This window comes from Ailuropoda melanoleuca, chromosome 7, assembly GCF_002007445.2.
Source record: "Ailuropoda melanoleuca isolate Jingjing chromosome 7, ASM200744v2, whole genome shotgun sequence".
Taxonomy (NCBI): domain Eukaryota; kingdom Metazoa; phylum Chordata; class Mammalia; order Carnivora; family Ursidae; genus Ailuropoda; species Ailuropoda melanoleuca.
The window spans coordinates 23,866,786-23,880,809 of NC_048224.1; the positions used below are offsets into that span (position 1 = coordinate 23,866,786).

Here is a 14,024-nt window from a genome sequence, read left to right on the forward strand (position 1 = left end):
AATACATACTTTATGAGCATAAACAAGATACAGTGGAAGGAATATGTAGTGCTGTGGAGTTCCTAGGAGAGGTAATACCTCATAACCATGACTTTTTCAAGTAGTAAGGGAAAGGAGAAAGCCCCTTCATGGAGGAAACAAGCTTGCTAAAACACAGGTAGCTAACAGCATGGCATGATGAGAGAACTGTAAGCAGCTTTACGTTGCATTAATGTAAATTCTCATTTCAGAAGAAATGGGAAAATCAGCCATCAGATCTTAAAAGACATTTGAAGCCACGATAAAAGGCTTTTGACCTTAGTCTTAGAAGTGGTGGGGTATCACTTGAAGATTTTAGGAAGGGAAGGGAAAATGGTATATGAGTTCTGAAAGAATCCTAGTTGACCAAAGGAGGCTGAGATAGGGAGGAGAAGCCAAGATGAAGACTAAACAGAGGCAGTGGCAGTAAGAAAACAGATTTGAAAATAGTTGGGGCTTTGGTTTATGATTTTAGGAAGTAATACTCTTAGAAGAAAAATGGGAGAAGCTGGCCATAGAGGTTGAAAATGACAACTGCAGACTTGCTGCTGAGTTAGGGTCCCTATAGAACACAGGGTGGAGACATCCCAAAGGCTTATTGAACGGTGTAGGCCTCAGAAGGTAGGGGCTGGAGCCTGATTGTTTTTGAGAGCTGTCAGCGTGAAAGGGAATGATGGTAAAAACCATGGGAATGACTAAGATGGCCCAGGGAGAGACAGAGAGGGGAGAGATTCAAGCCAGGATGCATCAGCAACGCCAGGATGTCGGGCTTAGCCAAGTAAGGCAGACAGCAAGATTTGTGGAGAACCATGTAATTAGAGGCAGCAAAAGGAAGATGAGCGGGGCAGTTTGTTGTTTTATGGTCAGTTTTCATACTTGTTGAAGGAAACTTCACCCTTCCACCCATCCAGTCATTTTTTTGCACAGCTGTATGTGCCAGGCTGTATTCTAGGCGTTAGGGAACTAGAAGAAAGACAAGTTCTCCAGTGAAGTTCACATTGGGGGGCGAGGGGGACGGGGAAAAGTTAACAAATGGGCAAGATCATAAAAAGAAAAATGATTAGATAGTGGTTAAGTAGCATAATGTGAAGGAGTGACTAGGTGGCTGCTTTAACTTGGGTTGTCAGAACAAGCTACTTCTAAGTTCAGATCTGAGTGACATAAGCAGCCAACCATGTGTAAAATCAGGAGAAGAAAAACTGATCCACACGGAAAAATAAGTGTTGTTCAAGGTACTAAAAAAGAAGGAGGACCAGGATGGCTTATATATTTTGGGTGACAAGAATGAAGTGGGAGGCAGGTGTGTCATGCAACATTGGAACCCTGCATAGGCTATTTGGAACCTACTCTGTAAATGGCAGGATTACTAAATTAAGAAGAGTTGTTGGGACTGCACTGAGTTTGGTGTGAGACAAGGCAGGGGGAAAATAAAATCGCTGAGGTCATTTGTGGCTAACCAACATCCAAGAGCCACTGCTTTTAAATACCCATCAAGGGTCATTATTAAGTGTTCTTCCCAACAGTACCTGATGGGTTGAGAACCTTTGGTGTAGTATCTGTCAGATGCTTTTAGGCAGGCACTGAAATTCAGAAACCTGAGTCATAAGGAATCTTTTTTTTTTAAATAAGGAATCTTGATTATTAAGAAAGGCCAGTTGTAAATCCATCTTCAAAACAGAGACTTACATTAACCATCTCTCTTCAGGAAACAGGTTTCAGCCACTAAAGCTGAAGCAGAAAAGGATGGAGTGAAGGTCCCCACAACCCTGGCGGAATACTGCATCAAAACTAAAGTGCCTTCCAATGACAACAGCTCAGATTTGCTTTATGACGACTTGTACGACGACGACATCGATGATGAAGATGAGGAGGAGGAAGATGCCGACTGCTACGATGATGATGATTCTGGGAACGAGGAGTCGTGACGTGCTCCTTCAGTGCCCCATACTGCCCTGCCGTCTCAGGCCAAAGGGAGGGGAGCAAGTGGGGACCTGGGAGTGGCCCCTCAGCAAAAACCTATCACCGGGGGTGGGAAAAACAAACACGGCTCCTGCTGACTCCCCTTATGGATCTCAGTTTGCTCCTTTTTATGGACCTCTTAATGGAGAGAAAGTAATCCTCCACAGAATGTCTGAATTCTTGCATTCTTTACCCTTCCATCACTGTATTGATTCTTTTTTTTTTCTTCTTCTTCTTCTTTAAACCCAAACTCTCGCCTCACTTTGTCTCTACAGAGTGTTCACAGCAAAACACGTTTGGTCAGTTTTTAGATTCTTGAAGAATAGTCTTTCATCAAGATGTTTAATGTGTTTAAAGCTGGGAACCCATTGGAAGTTCACAAGTGCTGCATATGCTGAGTAGCAAAAGAAAATGGAAAAAAAAAATATAAAACCCCCACAAAACAAACTTAAAAAAAAAATTGCCAAGGTTTAGCTGCTCATTTAGTGTGTGTGCATTCGATCAGCCCCATGGTGGTGAATTTTGTTTCCTTTCCCTTCTTAAGGCTGGGATACAATGGGCGTCAGGGACTTTTGTGCTAAGCCTGATGAAATGTGTTCCTAAGGGCACAGAGCTCCTTCGGCCTCCAAGAAATCATCCTAACACGGGGGGGGGTGGGGCTCAGCTACTCTGAGGAGAGAGATCAGATTTTGTTTTTTGAAATCGATTGGGATCTAAAGCCTGAAATAAATATTCATACTTTACATAGAACTGAGCACTTGATTGCTATTTATTTTAAAAGACAGAGTTGATACCCTCCCCACTCCAAGGGAGTGGGGAGAGAGTGGGAGATTAGTGTGTGTGTGTGTGGAGTCTTAGTGATGGGAACAAGGAGTTTAAAATCACTATGCCAATTTTGGTTGATGCTGCTGGGGGAAAAAAGTCAAAACTACTGGTGACCACTGTGGGGTGAGAAAATATCTGTTTTATGTGAACATGGCCTTTCCCTCAAAGATTTTTTTTAAAAATCCTCATGGTGAAAGTGTAAGTAGCCAGTTTTAATTACTCAGTATTACTCCTAGGTGCATGTGTTAAGATTTTGGTTTTCATTGAGCTGCTTATGCCGATAGTGATAGCTGTGGATAGGAGACATGAGTGACCAGTTCCCACTTTCCTCGTTGGATGTGACCTGGACTTTTCTCTCCTTTCAAGTACTCTGGCTGTGGAGGGCAAGCACTAGTTGTGCATGGAGCTTGCCCTGGGCTGCTTTGACTCTTTTGGCAGGGCTGAGGGAATTGGCTGCAGGCAGTGTCTGGGCAACGGCTAGATCTTCCAACTGTGCAGTGGCTGCAGCTTTGACTTCCCCGGTCTCAATCACATGTTCCTTCCCCGGTCTCAATCACATGTTACTTCAATCAATATTGAGATCCATCAGCCTTCACCAACCAGGGACTTCAGAACTTGGCGGTGATTTTTCTTTCTTTTGGGAGTGGGCCAGTTCATAGGAGGGCAGTGTTCTTTCAGTGGGGAAAATCATTATAATGTAATAGTACAGACTTCGGAAGGAAAATATGAGCAGAGACTGGTTACAATCCTCCTCCAGATCCCTGTGTACCGGTGTCAACTTCCTTTCTTCAGATCACAGCTCAGAAAGAACCAAAGGGTTGATGAGGGACAGGGGTAGGATGGATCCTAGAACAGAGTAGGTGATGCTTACTTCCTTAGCTCCTCCTTCCTTTCTGATCTCAGGGTTTTCATTCGCTCTTCAAACTCCAAACATTTGCTGACTAATGCCCAGACCTCTCTGGCCTCCTAAAGTTTGATTTGGTATTAAGTGGGAACGTTAAATGCAAAGGTTCATATGGGACGGTGTTGAGCCTGGTCCCAGAAGCTCTGTCCAATCCCCATGGGGCTAGGACTACTTGCGCCCCTGAATCTAGTGATTCCAGTCAGATTCCGAGAACAGAGCAGCTCTTTGTGACAAAAAACACTGGCCGCAAATTCTCATAGAAGGATGTTGGAACTAGCTTTTTACACCCCCACGCTTAAGTAATGCTTCCAGATAACCTGCATATATCTTCTGGAGCCCAAAGTCTCTCCTAATGCTGATTACCCCCTATCACCCCCACACACGTTTACAGCCAGTAGGTTGGTCTTCTCTCTTGGAGCCCTAAGATTAAGGCTTTTCTTTCTTCCCTTGCCGCAAAAGCATTTCTCTGCCAGGGCAGGCCGAGCACCTTGGCATTGCGGAAGGTGCTGTGCTGCTCAGCCCTGTCCCATTAGGCCCTGTTGGCCTCTGTTGCACGTTGACTCAGGGAGCCAGAGAGCCAGGTGGAGGTCATACCTCTCAGCCCTTTGGGGTGTTACTATTGAGGGCTGGGTTTGCCTCTGATAAGAGTACAATCAGTTCCAGAAAAGACTGGTATGTGTTGATGGCTAGCAGGTAGACGTTCTGATAACTCTTGACCTGTAAAACCCAGATGCTGGTTCCAGAGCTCTGTCCTGAGAACACATCCTGTGGCAAAAGAAAACTTGAGCATGTAATTTTTTTTTTCTTTTTGGGAGTAGAGGTCTCAGGCTCGGGCCAGAACCTTTGTAAGTACAGTTGTGCTGTTATTTGGTGTTCACATGAATTCAGAATCCTGCATTTTTTAGATTCCTTTTGATTCTAGTGGAGGCCTCACTGGATGCTCTTCAGATCTGTGTGTTTTGAGGCTGGGTGGAGAAAGTAAAGTAATATCATGATTCCGTTGTTGCTTCTCAAAGTCTTCCCGCTCTTTCTATTTCATATCATTCCAGAGTTCTTTTCTATTAGCCAGACTTTTTTGTGGTCCCCTCTTTCCTCTTCCCTGGAAATTACTTGCTTCTTTATTTGCTGGTTTCCTTATGTTTGGGACATACACAGTAAGAGATTGTAGGGGAAAGTGTGTAGTTCTCCACTGAAAGTTAACTCCCCACCCCTCCCATTCTGATAAAAATGGTTTACATTTACAAAAAGATTCAGATGCAATTTTCAACTATTCTGAAACCAGCAGGACACACCTGACTTTAATAGTTTTCTTAGCTGAAATTGTAGATGTTTTTCTTCAGTTTAACTTATGAGAAAAGATTATCTGATGCATTTTTGTGTTGAACTTCCCCTTTAGTGGTTTATTTTGTCTTTTTCTGCCCATCTGTCTACTAATAAAATGTGAAATAAAATATACCTGTATTGCTACTTCCCCATGGGATGACCCTCTTCTTTCTTTGTGTTAAAGAAAATGAAAAGGTGGTCTCAGTACTTCCACTGTTCCCTCACAGATTATGCCCATGACTCAGCTGAAAAAAATAAACAAAAACCAAAACCAGGGGCGCCTGGGTGGCTCAGTTGGCTAAGCGTCTGCCTTCGGCTCAGCGTGCTGGGATCGAGCCCCACGGCGGGCTTCCTGCTCAGTGGGGAGCCTGCTTCTCTCCCTCCTCCACGCTTCTGCTCTCTCTCGCTGGCTGTCTCGCTCTCTCAAATAAATAAATAAAATCTTAAAAAAAAGAAAACCAAAACCAAATCTCACTGACCTGCCTTTTAGGATATTTTGCTCAACTCACCTCTTCACGGAATATACATTCCCCGTCCTTACTAGCTTTTAGGAAAGGTTATTAAAGACACAGCCATTTGTTAAGCTTAATTCTTAAGTAGGGCACAATCTGCGGGTACAAGCAGGTCGCTGAAGGGATGAGGGTGCTCCACTGCCCTCCTTAGGTAAGCATATTGTTTTCATCATTTGTCTTTTGAACTTCCTGTTGCTTAATAAGCAGGGATCAGGCAAGAGATACAAAAAGTCCCTATTTAGTTTCACTTGGGAACACTTACCTTTTTTCTGGCTGGGATCTCAAGCTGTGGGTCACCAGCAGCATGTGCCCCATCTGATAAAATGACCACTGATTTTAGAGACCAAAAGCAGAAAAGGTAAAGTGAAGCCTGACCCCAGGCCGGTTCGGGCACACCGACTTGGCCAGTATTTGATGTCCTACTCCGGTCGCTTATTTAGCCTAGTGTGAGGGGGTTACTTAGGAGTGAGGGGCTCTAAATGCCTCGGGCAACACCTGGAGGTCGGAGCACAGCCGTGCTGCAGACTCCTGGGGCAATCTACTGCCATGCGCAGCTGGTGGACGGCCCTGAGTCCTCCCTGACTGGTGGCCTGGGAGCAGAGGAAGTAGTGCGAGAATCCTGGCCCAGGCGAATGGTTGCTTGGGACTTTCCAGAGCACCTATTTAGCCCAGGACCCACTTACCCACTTCATACCACCATGACTTGCTAGTCTTCTCTTCCACCCCATCCCTTGACTAACAAGATTCTGTTTGGTTGATGAAGAACAAAGGACAGAGATGGGGAGGTGTTCAAACTTCCTCTCTCTCAGGCCACGAGAAACATATCCTTGTTCTTACCTTTCAGATTTTGTCGGCTGACATTCGGAAAAGAAATGACCCTGCCCTGGTATTCCTGTTGACCGGGCCCTGTAAGAGACTGCCTCAGCAAAGTGAACTTTGCTAACCCCTGCCCGTGCCCTGTCAGCCTCTTCGTTCCCCTTCCCACTCCCTGGATGCGGACCGGGGCAAAAGGAGGAATGCCCAGTTAAGCCCTCACAACCTGTTGTCAGAAGACTAATCACGGGAGTTCTCCTTCAGCTCTACCGTGAGGTCCAGGGTGCCCGGAACACGAAGACAGCCTCTCTGCCCTGAGCTACCCTTTAGTCACACCACACAGAGACCATGCATGCTCTCAGAACTTTATTAGGTGGAGACTAGGCAAAAGAGAAAACCCCTGAAACAGTCGCCCGCCTGGTTCAGGACAACTGGCATAGAGGAGCCTTTGTTTGGAGACGTGCTCTCACTTAGGTGAAGGCATATCTTTGATTTTTTTTTTTTCCCCCTAAAGGGAGCAGACTGACTGAACACCTCTGAGCACAACTTCAGACGGTTTTAAAAAATGGTCAGCCAGAGAAAGGCAAGTCTCTTGGGGACAAGACCAGGAGCAGAAGCCTCTGGTCTGTATGAAGACAAACAGGTGCCACTTTCATGTTGGGCAGGAAGGATATCTCTACTATTCCCAGATCAAGATTTGGTAGGAGAGGAACAGGACAAATGACAAAAGGACCAGTTTCTTGGAGGGGGCTAAAGTAATTACACAGGGAAGGCAACTCAAATAATGGCTTACAAGGGAGCGAGATAAGTCGTGATTCTTCATTGGTACCTGACCCCAGTCCCCAAACCGCCTTAAAGCAGCCCTTCCAGACACTGCTCCCAGCTGCCCGTGGGCTGGGAGGCTACACCGAAGGCCTGAAGGCAGAAGTGGGAAAAGGGCTTATTTGCTACAGCGAGAAGGGGCTCGAGTCGGGACTGCAGACCTGGCTAAGAGTAGCAGCTGTACCCCCACACCCCCAAGACTTCTATCACATTTACAAATACATACATAAATACATTACATACAATAGCGAGTCTGGGAGGCAGGCTCCCCACAGAGGTTCGGCTGACACAGTTACACGTCTCAGGAATTCTAGGTAAGGGCGCTGGGCTCCCAGAAATGGGCTCCGTGTGTTCTCTCCTGCCCAGGGTAAGCCCCGCCCGAGCCCACCCCTCTCTTCAAAGGTTCAGTTTGTCCAGTAGGGAGAGTTGCCGTAGGTGGGCTTGGAGGCTTGCGACTTGGGCTGCAGGGAGCTGGGCTGGCTGCGCTGACCCGAGCCACTCTGAGGAGGAGGAGGAGAAAAGAAGGCTGTAAGGGCTGGAGCAGGACCCCAGTCCAGGGCAGGGTGGCTGCCTCCACCACTGGGCTCACCTGGGCATCCTGTGGCAGGTGGTGGTGTAGCAGCTGTGAGTGAGGCTGCTGGTGGGCGGGGAGGATGTGCAAGAACGGTGGGGGCGCGTAACCGGGGGCTGCTCCGGCGGCCAGGGGCCCGGTGGAACCCAAGGCCGAGGGCAGGCTGAATGGTGGGGGAGTCCCTGCATGAAATCCCTGCTTGTCAAAAGTCTGCAGGGGAAAGAGACCATAGTAAGGGGCCAGCGTGGGCAGTACCTCCCACTGGCCGACCCATCCACCCGAATCCTTCCTCACCTGAGTCTTATTGTAGACGGAACCGGTCATGTCAGGTAGGCCGGTAGTACTTGAAGACACGGACACTCCTAGGAGGGAAAGCAGTTGTTCCTATGGCCACTGGGCCCAGCTCCAGCCTCCCCCACCTCCAGGGGCACTCTGGGGTAGCCTTGCCTGAGAAAGAGTCAGTAGAAGACCACTACTCTGGGCCTCAATCCTGGAAAGGAGGGGTAGACGCTACCTTTGCCAGGCCCAGAACCTGCAGACTTGTTTTGTGCCTGCGATGATCCACCATAGCCACCCTTGGTGTAGTCTCCCGCTGCTGTCCCCTGGGTCAGGTCATCATAACCTAGCATGGCGGGGGTACAAGAGGCACGTGTGAGCTAGGCAAGCCTGTCCCGTCCGCATCGCTCTGAGCTGGGAGCACCCCTCACCTGCACTGTAGCTATGCTGGCCATAACCACTGGCCTGCTGGAAAGGGGCGGTGGGGGTGCTGAGGTTCACACCGTGCTGCTTGGCTGAGGCCGGAGGGACCTGGTGGGGCAAGCAGGAGAGGCATTAGTGGAAGAAGAGGGCAGAGGGGAGCAGGTCAAGTATCCCGCGCCTTAGCCCCAGGCAGCATAACCACAAAGGACCTGTGTTCAGTAACGTGACTCGAGCTAGCTATAAAAACACACAGGAAAGTAGCTTTGGCCCCCGCCTCAAACATTCTTCAAGGCCAGGTGAGACTGGGTAGGGTCATTTCCCTCCCTCCCTGCTTCTGGTCCGCAGAACTACAGTAACACCCCCCCCCCAACACTCACAAACATCGTGGGCCCATACTGGAAGGCACTAGGCACGCCTGTGTAGTAGGGGAGGCCGGTGTAGCTGTAGCCAGGGGGCAGCGCGGGATTCAGAAAGGGCTGCTGGGCTGTGTGGTGGGCCTGGGACTGGCTCTGCTGCGGCTGAGCCAGTGTGGTGGGGGGTGCAGGGGATGCGGAGTCACCTCGGCCAAACTTTGTGACATCACCTAGGAGAAGAGGGAGGAACGCTGACTCGAATCACTGCCCCCACACCCTCCTTATCCAACCAGAAAAAAAGCCAGACTGGCTCCTGCGAACAGGAACAGGTCTGGCTGCCGGCTCAACAGGAAGCTAGCAGGCCTGTCTCAGCCCTTCGACTTCTGTTTCCAGATTCCTGGGATGACATGCAGACCAGTCCCATGCCCCACTCCCCCACCCCACTCCTCGCCCCCTGAACAGACTAACCTGAATACGGGTTATTAGCTAGGCTCCCATCTCGGCTGGCAAGGGCTGTGGGCGTGGCAAAGGGAATTCCATAGTAATCCTAGGAGAGACCAGGGAGGATCAATCAGCAGAAGGACCTGACCCCAGTCCCAGGAGAGCAGGCCCAGCAGGTAGCCCAGGCGCTCCAGGTGATGCCACACTCCCCTGGCAGGCTGGACTGTAGGGACACATGCATGCCTCCAGAGGGCGGCACTCGAATTCAAAGTAAATGGTGCCCATTGGAGTTGTGCAATGTGGCGGCCACACAGTGTGCCGACGCACTGACAAGTCCATCAGTCTTCGCCAGGCAGAACCACTGGCAGCCCAATCTCATGGGTAATTTATGGCCCAGATGGATGCTGGTAAATGCCACAGGCCAAACCAACTCTACTGGCTTTCCCTATGTGACAGATTCTAAGGAGCAGCTAGGAAAGCTGACTGGATTACAGCACGCTGAAAAAGAACCAGCAGGAGAGGGGGTGCCTGCGGGTTTAACAGACGTCAGAGCAGCAATGCCAGGGAGGCACAGGTCCAAGAGGAGCCCCGGAAAGGTCCCGAATTGGCCCCTCAACACCTACACTGTCATGGCAACACTGAGGAGCCACAACAATGTGGACACCAAGAACACAAAACAGTGGGAGCTCTGTAGGGAAAGGGAGGCCTGAGCTGGCCCATACTCACCACCCAGGGCTTTGCCAGTACTAGACATATGGCCCCCTGGCTTCTGGGCCCCCCGGGAAGCCTTCCTGCTTTTTTCGTGGGCAGCGGTGCCTGGTCACAACCAGACAGGAGCCAGCCTGGCTAGGAATGGCACCTCTACCCTCCTTCAGCCTCATGTCCACTTAACCTCCAAGAAACCCATTAGCTTCCTCAGCCTCAAACCCCAGGAGGAGGCAGGACCAGGAAGTCACAGAGGTAATAAGAACACAACCGGGGACAGGCCTAGATCAAGCCCAGGAGGGGGAGCCCTTCCACAGAAAAACAAGAAAAACCAAAGGCAGGAACTAGGTACAAAAGTACCACATGCTAATAAATGAACAATGGGAAAAAAGAGCACCATGTGTCTCAAAAGGTGGGCTCAGAGGTCATTTCTTCTAAGGCACAAAACTGATACAAAGATTACAAAGCAGGATGACTCCCAGGGTGGGGATCCCAATGAGTCCCTCCTGGGGGCCCCCACCAGGACCCCCTCTGACACTCCATCTGATGCCTGGGGCTTTTAGATAAGGTGGGTGGCAAGCTTTCCTCATGAGAGTCAGGGGGCCAGGGCCACTTCCAGGTTCCTCTGCAAAGCCCTAAGGCTCAGGCCATTCCCCAGAGACCCTAAGTTCTGTTGACCACCCTAGAAATCTGCCATCGTATCTTCAACATTCCCTCTAGGTCTTTCGGGGACATGGGCAGCAGCAGTTTGCACCCAGGGGAAGAGCTGCCTAGCCACCCACCTCTGCCTCTGGAAATACTTCGGCAGGTGGAGAAGCATTCTCCTGAGAGACAAGAGCTTCAGCCAGCAGGCCCGGGAGGTGGAGGGGAAACCTGCAGCTCCGTGAGCTCTCTGTGGGCAAGCAGAGCAAGGGGCAGCCAACGGGAAAGAGTCTGAGGAAGGACACCTCACTGGGGGAAAACCTCTCCCTCAGGGAATAGGAAAGATCACATCGAGCAAGGGCGTTCAAACAGCTCTCTACTTTCCAACAATGTCAAACAGCTCTCTACTTTCTAACAATGTGATAGATGCCCTAGGCTCCTGAAAATTATCAGGAGTCTGGGAAAGGCCAGACCAAGGAAGGCGTGGCAGGGCAGCAGCCCGCAGGCCTGTCAGGCAAGGGAGCACACCTCCTTCAGCACCCTCCCCACTGCAGGCCTGTTCACCGAGGCCAGGCGCCTCAGCCTGGGAGCAAAGGTCGGATGAAAGCAGGAGCAACCCTGGCCTCACTCAGAGTGAGGCTGCAGAGCCAGGGACACCCTGGGGCCAGCATGCTTACAAGCAGTTATGGCAGGTCAGATCCGAAAGGGCCCTTAAAGAGTGTCAGCTCCAGCGGGACACTCAGCTGGGGACAGGGAAACCATGCTCCCATCACAAGCATCACTGATGGACACTTCAGAGGCCAAAGACAAACGGCACTTCAAATAAGATGACTTGGGGGAAAAAAAAAAAAAACTCTAGAGGCAGTCAAGCAACCCCACATCTTGGGTCATATGGTTTTTCTTTTTCAAAATGGCGGGGGCGGGTGGTAAATGAAGAGAAGGACCCACATGTAGTAGGGGGCACTGCCTCCTGGGACCCCAGGTCCCAGTGGTCTCCAAGTTCCCAAGTGGTAAGCACAGGACACTCCTGCCCAGCTACAGTGACCTGATGCACAACCCCGAATGCCAGCAGCTTTCTCAGCAGGGCGGCAATGAAGGCCTAGGGAAGAGGGACAAATCCCCTCAGCACCCTCCCCCCACATCCCACTCACCATTGGCAGACGTGACTGTAGCATCTGGAGCTCATCATAGCCATAGATCTGCAAGAGGACCATAAAGGGTGTTAGGGACCATGTACCATCCCTGGGAAGCCCAGGCCCATGTGGGGGCCTGAACAAGGTTGGGGAGATAGGACATGAGGACTCAGATCACCTGCTGTGGGAAGACACCTTGATGGAGTCCAGATGAGGGAGAAATTCCAGGGAAGGAGCAGCAGCCCAAGGCCCACCTCACCTGCCAGGTGTGACCCCCTAAGGCCACAGGAGCCGGCAGCCAGGACCTATATGACCATACACTCACCGGATAGGCGGGAAGCAGTCCTCCAGGGCCCACGAGGTACTGGTTGTGCAGCAGGGGAGGTACTCCCTGGGGCAGGTTAGGGGGTGCTTTGCCTATAAAAGCAAAAATCGAATGAAGATGCCACCACAAAGAGTGAGATGCCTCAGCTACTGTGGGGGAGGGGGCGCCGAGCTCACGGTCATAGCGCTGCCCCATATGGGGCCACCACCAAGAGTGAAGAGCAGCAACTGAGAGACACAGAAGGCTGTGCCAGGAAGTGGGGTAGACAAAGCACGTGACACCATATTCAGCCTCTTTCCACATCAGAGGATTCCATGCCCAGACAGAAACACCACCCCTCACCCAATCCCATCACGCTGCACTGAGCAAACCTGAACATAAGGAACTCTGCCTCCTTAGAACAGAATGAAGGGTGGGCAGTGCCAGCAGAGGGGGATAGGCTGGGTCAACGGTAGCTTTCAGCAGTTTCTACCAAACCACACTCTGCTTGGTCAACACAGACTGCCCAAATCTGGCTGATGGACAGTCAGTCATACTAAGCGGCCAGAAGGAGCCCAAGACAGCTGTTCCCCTGGTCCATCCACGTCACCAGGCCATCTCAGCTCCAGGAAGGAGTGAGGACAGAAAAGACAGGGGACCTACAAGCACAAAGGCTACCAGGAATCCTGCCCAGGGGAAGCCCACCCCAGAAAACTGGTCTCACCCATCCCCACATCATCGCTGGAAGGACTGGGACTCAAGAAGTCAGTGGAACAAAGAGGACAAGGGAGCAATGACAGGGCTGGAGGGAGACCAGAATGTTCGTATGCTTGTAGCTACCCAGCATGCCCTGCAGCCACCTCTAGGCATCCTCCGTGGGAAGCCAAGCATCACCTTCTAGGGGCGGGGGATAGACAGTGAAGGTCTGGGGAGCACACACCTGAGGTCACCAAGGGCGTGGCCCTGGTACTGTTGCTGGGGGCACTCACAGTGGTCCCACCCAGGCAGAGGCTGTTCACTGTGTTCATGCTGCTCGGCAGGCTGAGCCCTGAGGAAGTGGCACCCGAGGCAGAGGTCGCTGCCGTTGATAAGGAGGCTGAGGACTGGAGGGAAGGGGTGCTCTCCGCACTGGCATGCTGGCAAAACAAAAAAGCGAGGACGCATGGATCTGGTGGCAAAACACAAGAGTGCAAGAGAACGTGTCTGGCATTTGGGTCTGCGCTCTGAAGACCGGTCTGAGGGGCTGTGTGCTCAGCGCTCACCGTGCCACCCCGCAGCTAGACAAGGCCATCGGGACACAACTCACGAGCTGAGCATCAAGCAACTAACGCTGAGCTTTACTGACCAACACCCTCCTAAAAATCGTTGCTCAACCTTTGCTATCTGAAATTAGGTACAGACACCCCACATAAACTCCAGGTCTCATATGAACACAGACCATCATAATGTGAGGTGAGAACCCACCTCACAAAAAAGCAAAGTCTCAGGAGAGTCAATCACGGCATCACAGGCAGCCCAGCCCAAGTCAGAGCCTTCTGGGGCAGCCGTCTTCTACTGGGCTTCCTAACTATTCTGATTTGGAAGTCACAGGGGCCCAAGAGAGGCCTTTGCTCCAGAACCTGGGGACACCACGCAGGCCACCAGGACCTACCTAGAAGGGCATGGCCTGCGTCTCTGCCTGTTCGACAGGATCCACATAGGAAGGAAGGGTGAAACCCAACAAAAGCTCTAAAGGGTTCCAGGAAGCCTGCCCAGCTGCTCGATTCCAGGTAGGAACAAGGTATCAGAAAGGGCTTCAAGGGCTGAGGGGCGGGTTGAAGAGGCACACCTGGTTGGGCAAAACAAGGCTGAGAACAGCCTTCAAACCACAGCACGTACAGAACAAAGTAGTAGTCTGGAAACTCCTGGAGGAGAAGCCTCAGGAACAGGAAGCCCCAGGAGAAGGGGGGACAACTGTGCACCCTGTCGTCCACTACACAGCGCTATGTAGGTCCCAGCCT

General features: G+C 50.9%; 2 protein-coding genes across 11 annotated transcripts in view; one reads left to right on the forward strand and one right to left on the reverse strand.

Moving 5' to 3' along the window:
* Nucleotides 1–5,176, forward strand: part of UBE2R2 (ubiquitin conjugating enzyme E2 R2) — a 100,883-nt gene extending 95,707 nt beyond the window's left edge. For both annotated transcript variants that reach the window (XM_034664030.1, XM_034664031.1), the window contains one exon: nt 1,724–5,176. In XM_034664030.1, coding sequence (XP_034519921.1) covers nt 1,724–1,943 — 220 coding nt within the window. In that variant the 3' untranslated portion in view covers nt 1,944–5,176. The remainder of the gene's footprint in view (nt 1–1,723) is intronic.
* A 1,529-nt stretch (nt 5,177–6,705) lies between these two features.
* The window catches only part of UBAP2 (ubiquitin associated protein 2), a 126,963-nt gene continuing 119,644 nt past the window's right edge, over nt 6,706–14,024 (reverse strand). For 8 of the 9 annotated variants that reach the window (XM_019809925.2, XM_011237252.3, XM_034664026.1 and 5 more), the window contains 10 exons: nt 12,965–13,160; nt 12,046–12,137; nt 11,739–11,786; nt 9,268–9,346; nt 8,824–9,029; nt 8,455–8,554; nt 8,262–8,369; nt 8,042–8,109; nt 7,766–7,957; nt 6,706–7,676 (listed from right to left, as the gene is read on the reverse strand). In XM_019809925.2, coding sequence (XP_019665484.1) covers nt 7,581–7,676; nt 7,766–7,957; nt 8,042–8,109; nt 8,262–8,369; nt 8,455–8,554; nt 8,824–9,029; nt 9,268–9,346; nt 11,739–11,786; nt 12,046–12,137; nt 12,965–13,160 — 1,185 coding nt within the window. In that variant the 3' untranslated portion in view covers nt 6,706–7,580. The remainder of the gene's footprint in view (nt 7,677–7,765; nt 7,958–8,041; nt 8,110–8,261; nt 8,370–8,454; nt 8,555–8,823; nt 9,030–9,267; nt 9,347–11,738; nt 11,787–12,045; nt 12,138–12,964; nt 13,161–14,024) is intronic. The other variant, XM_034664029.1, reaches the window with a different exon arrangement.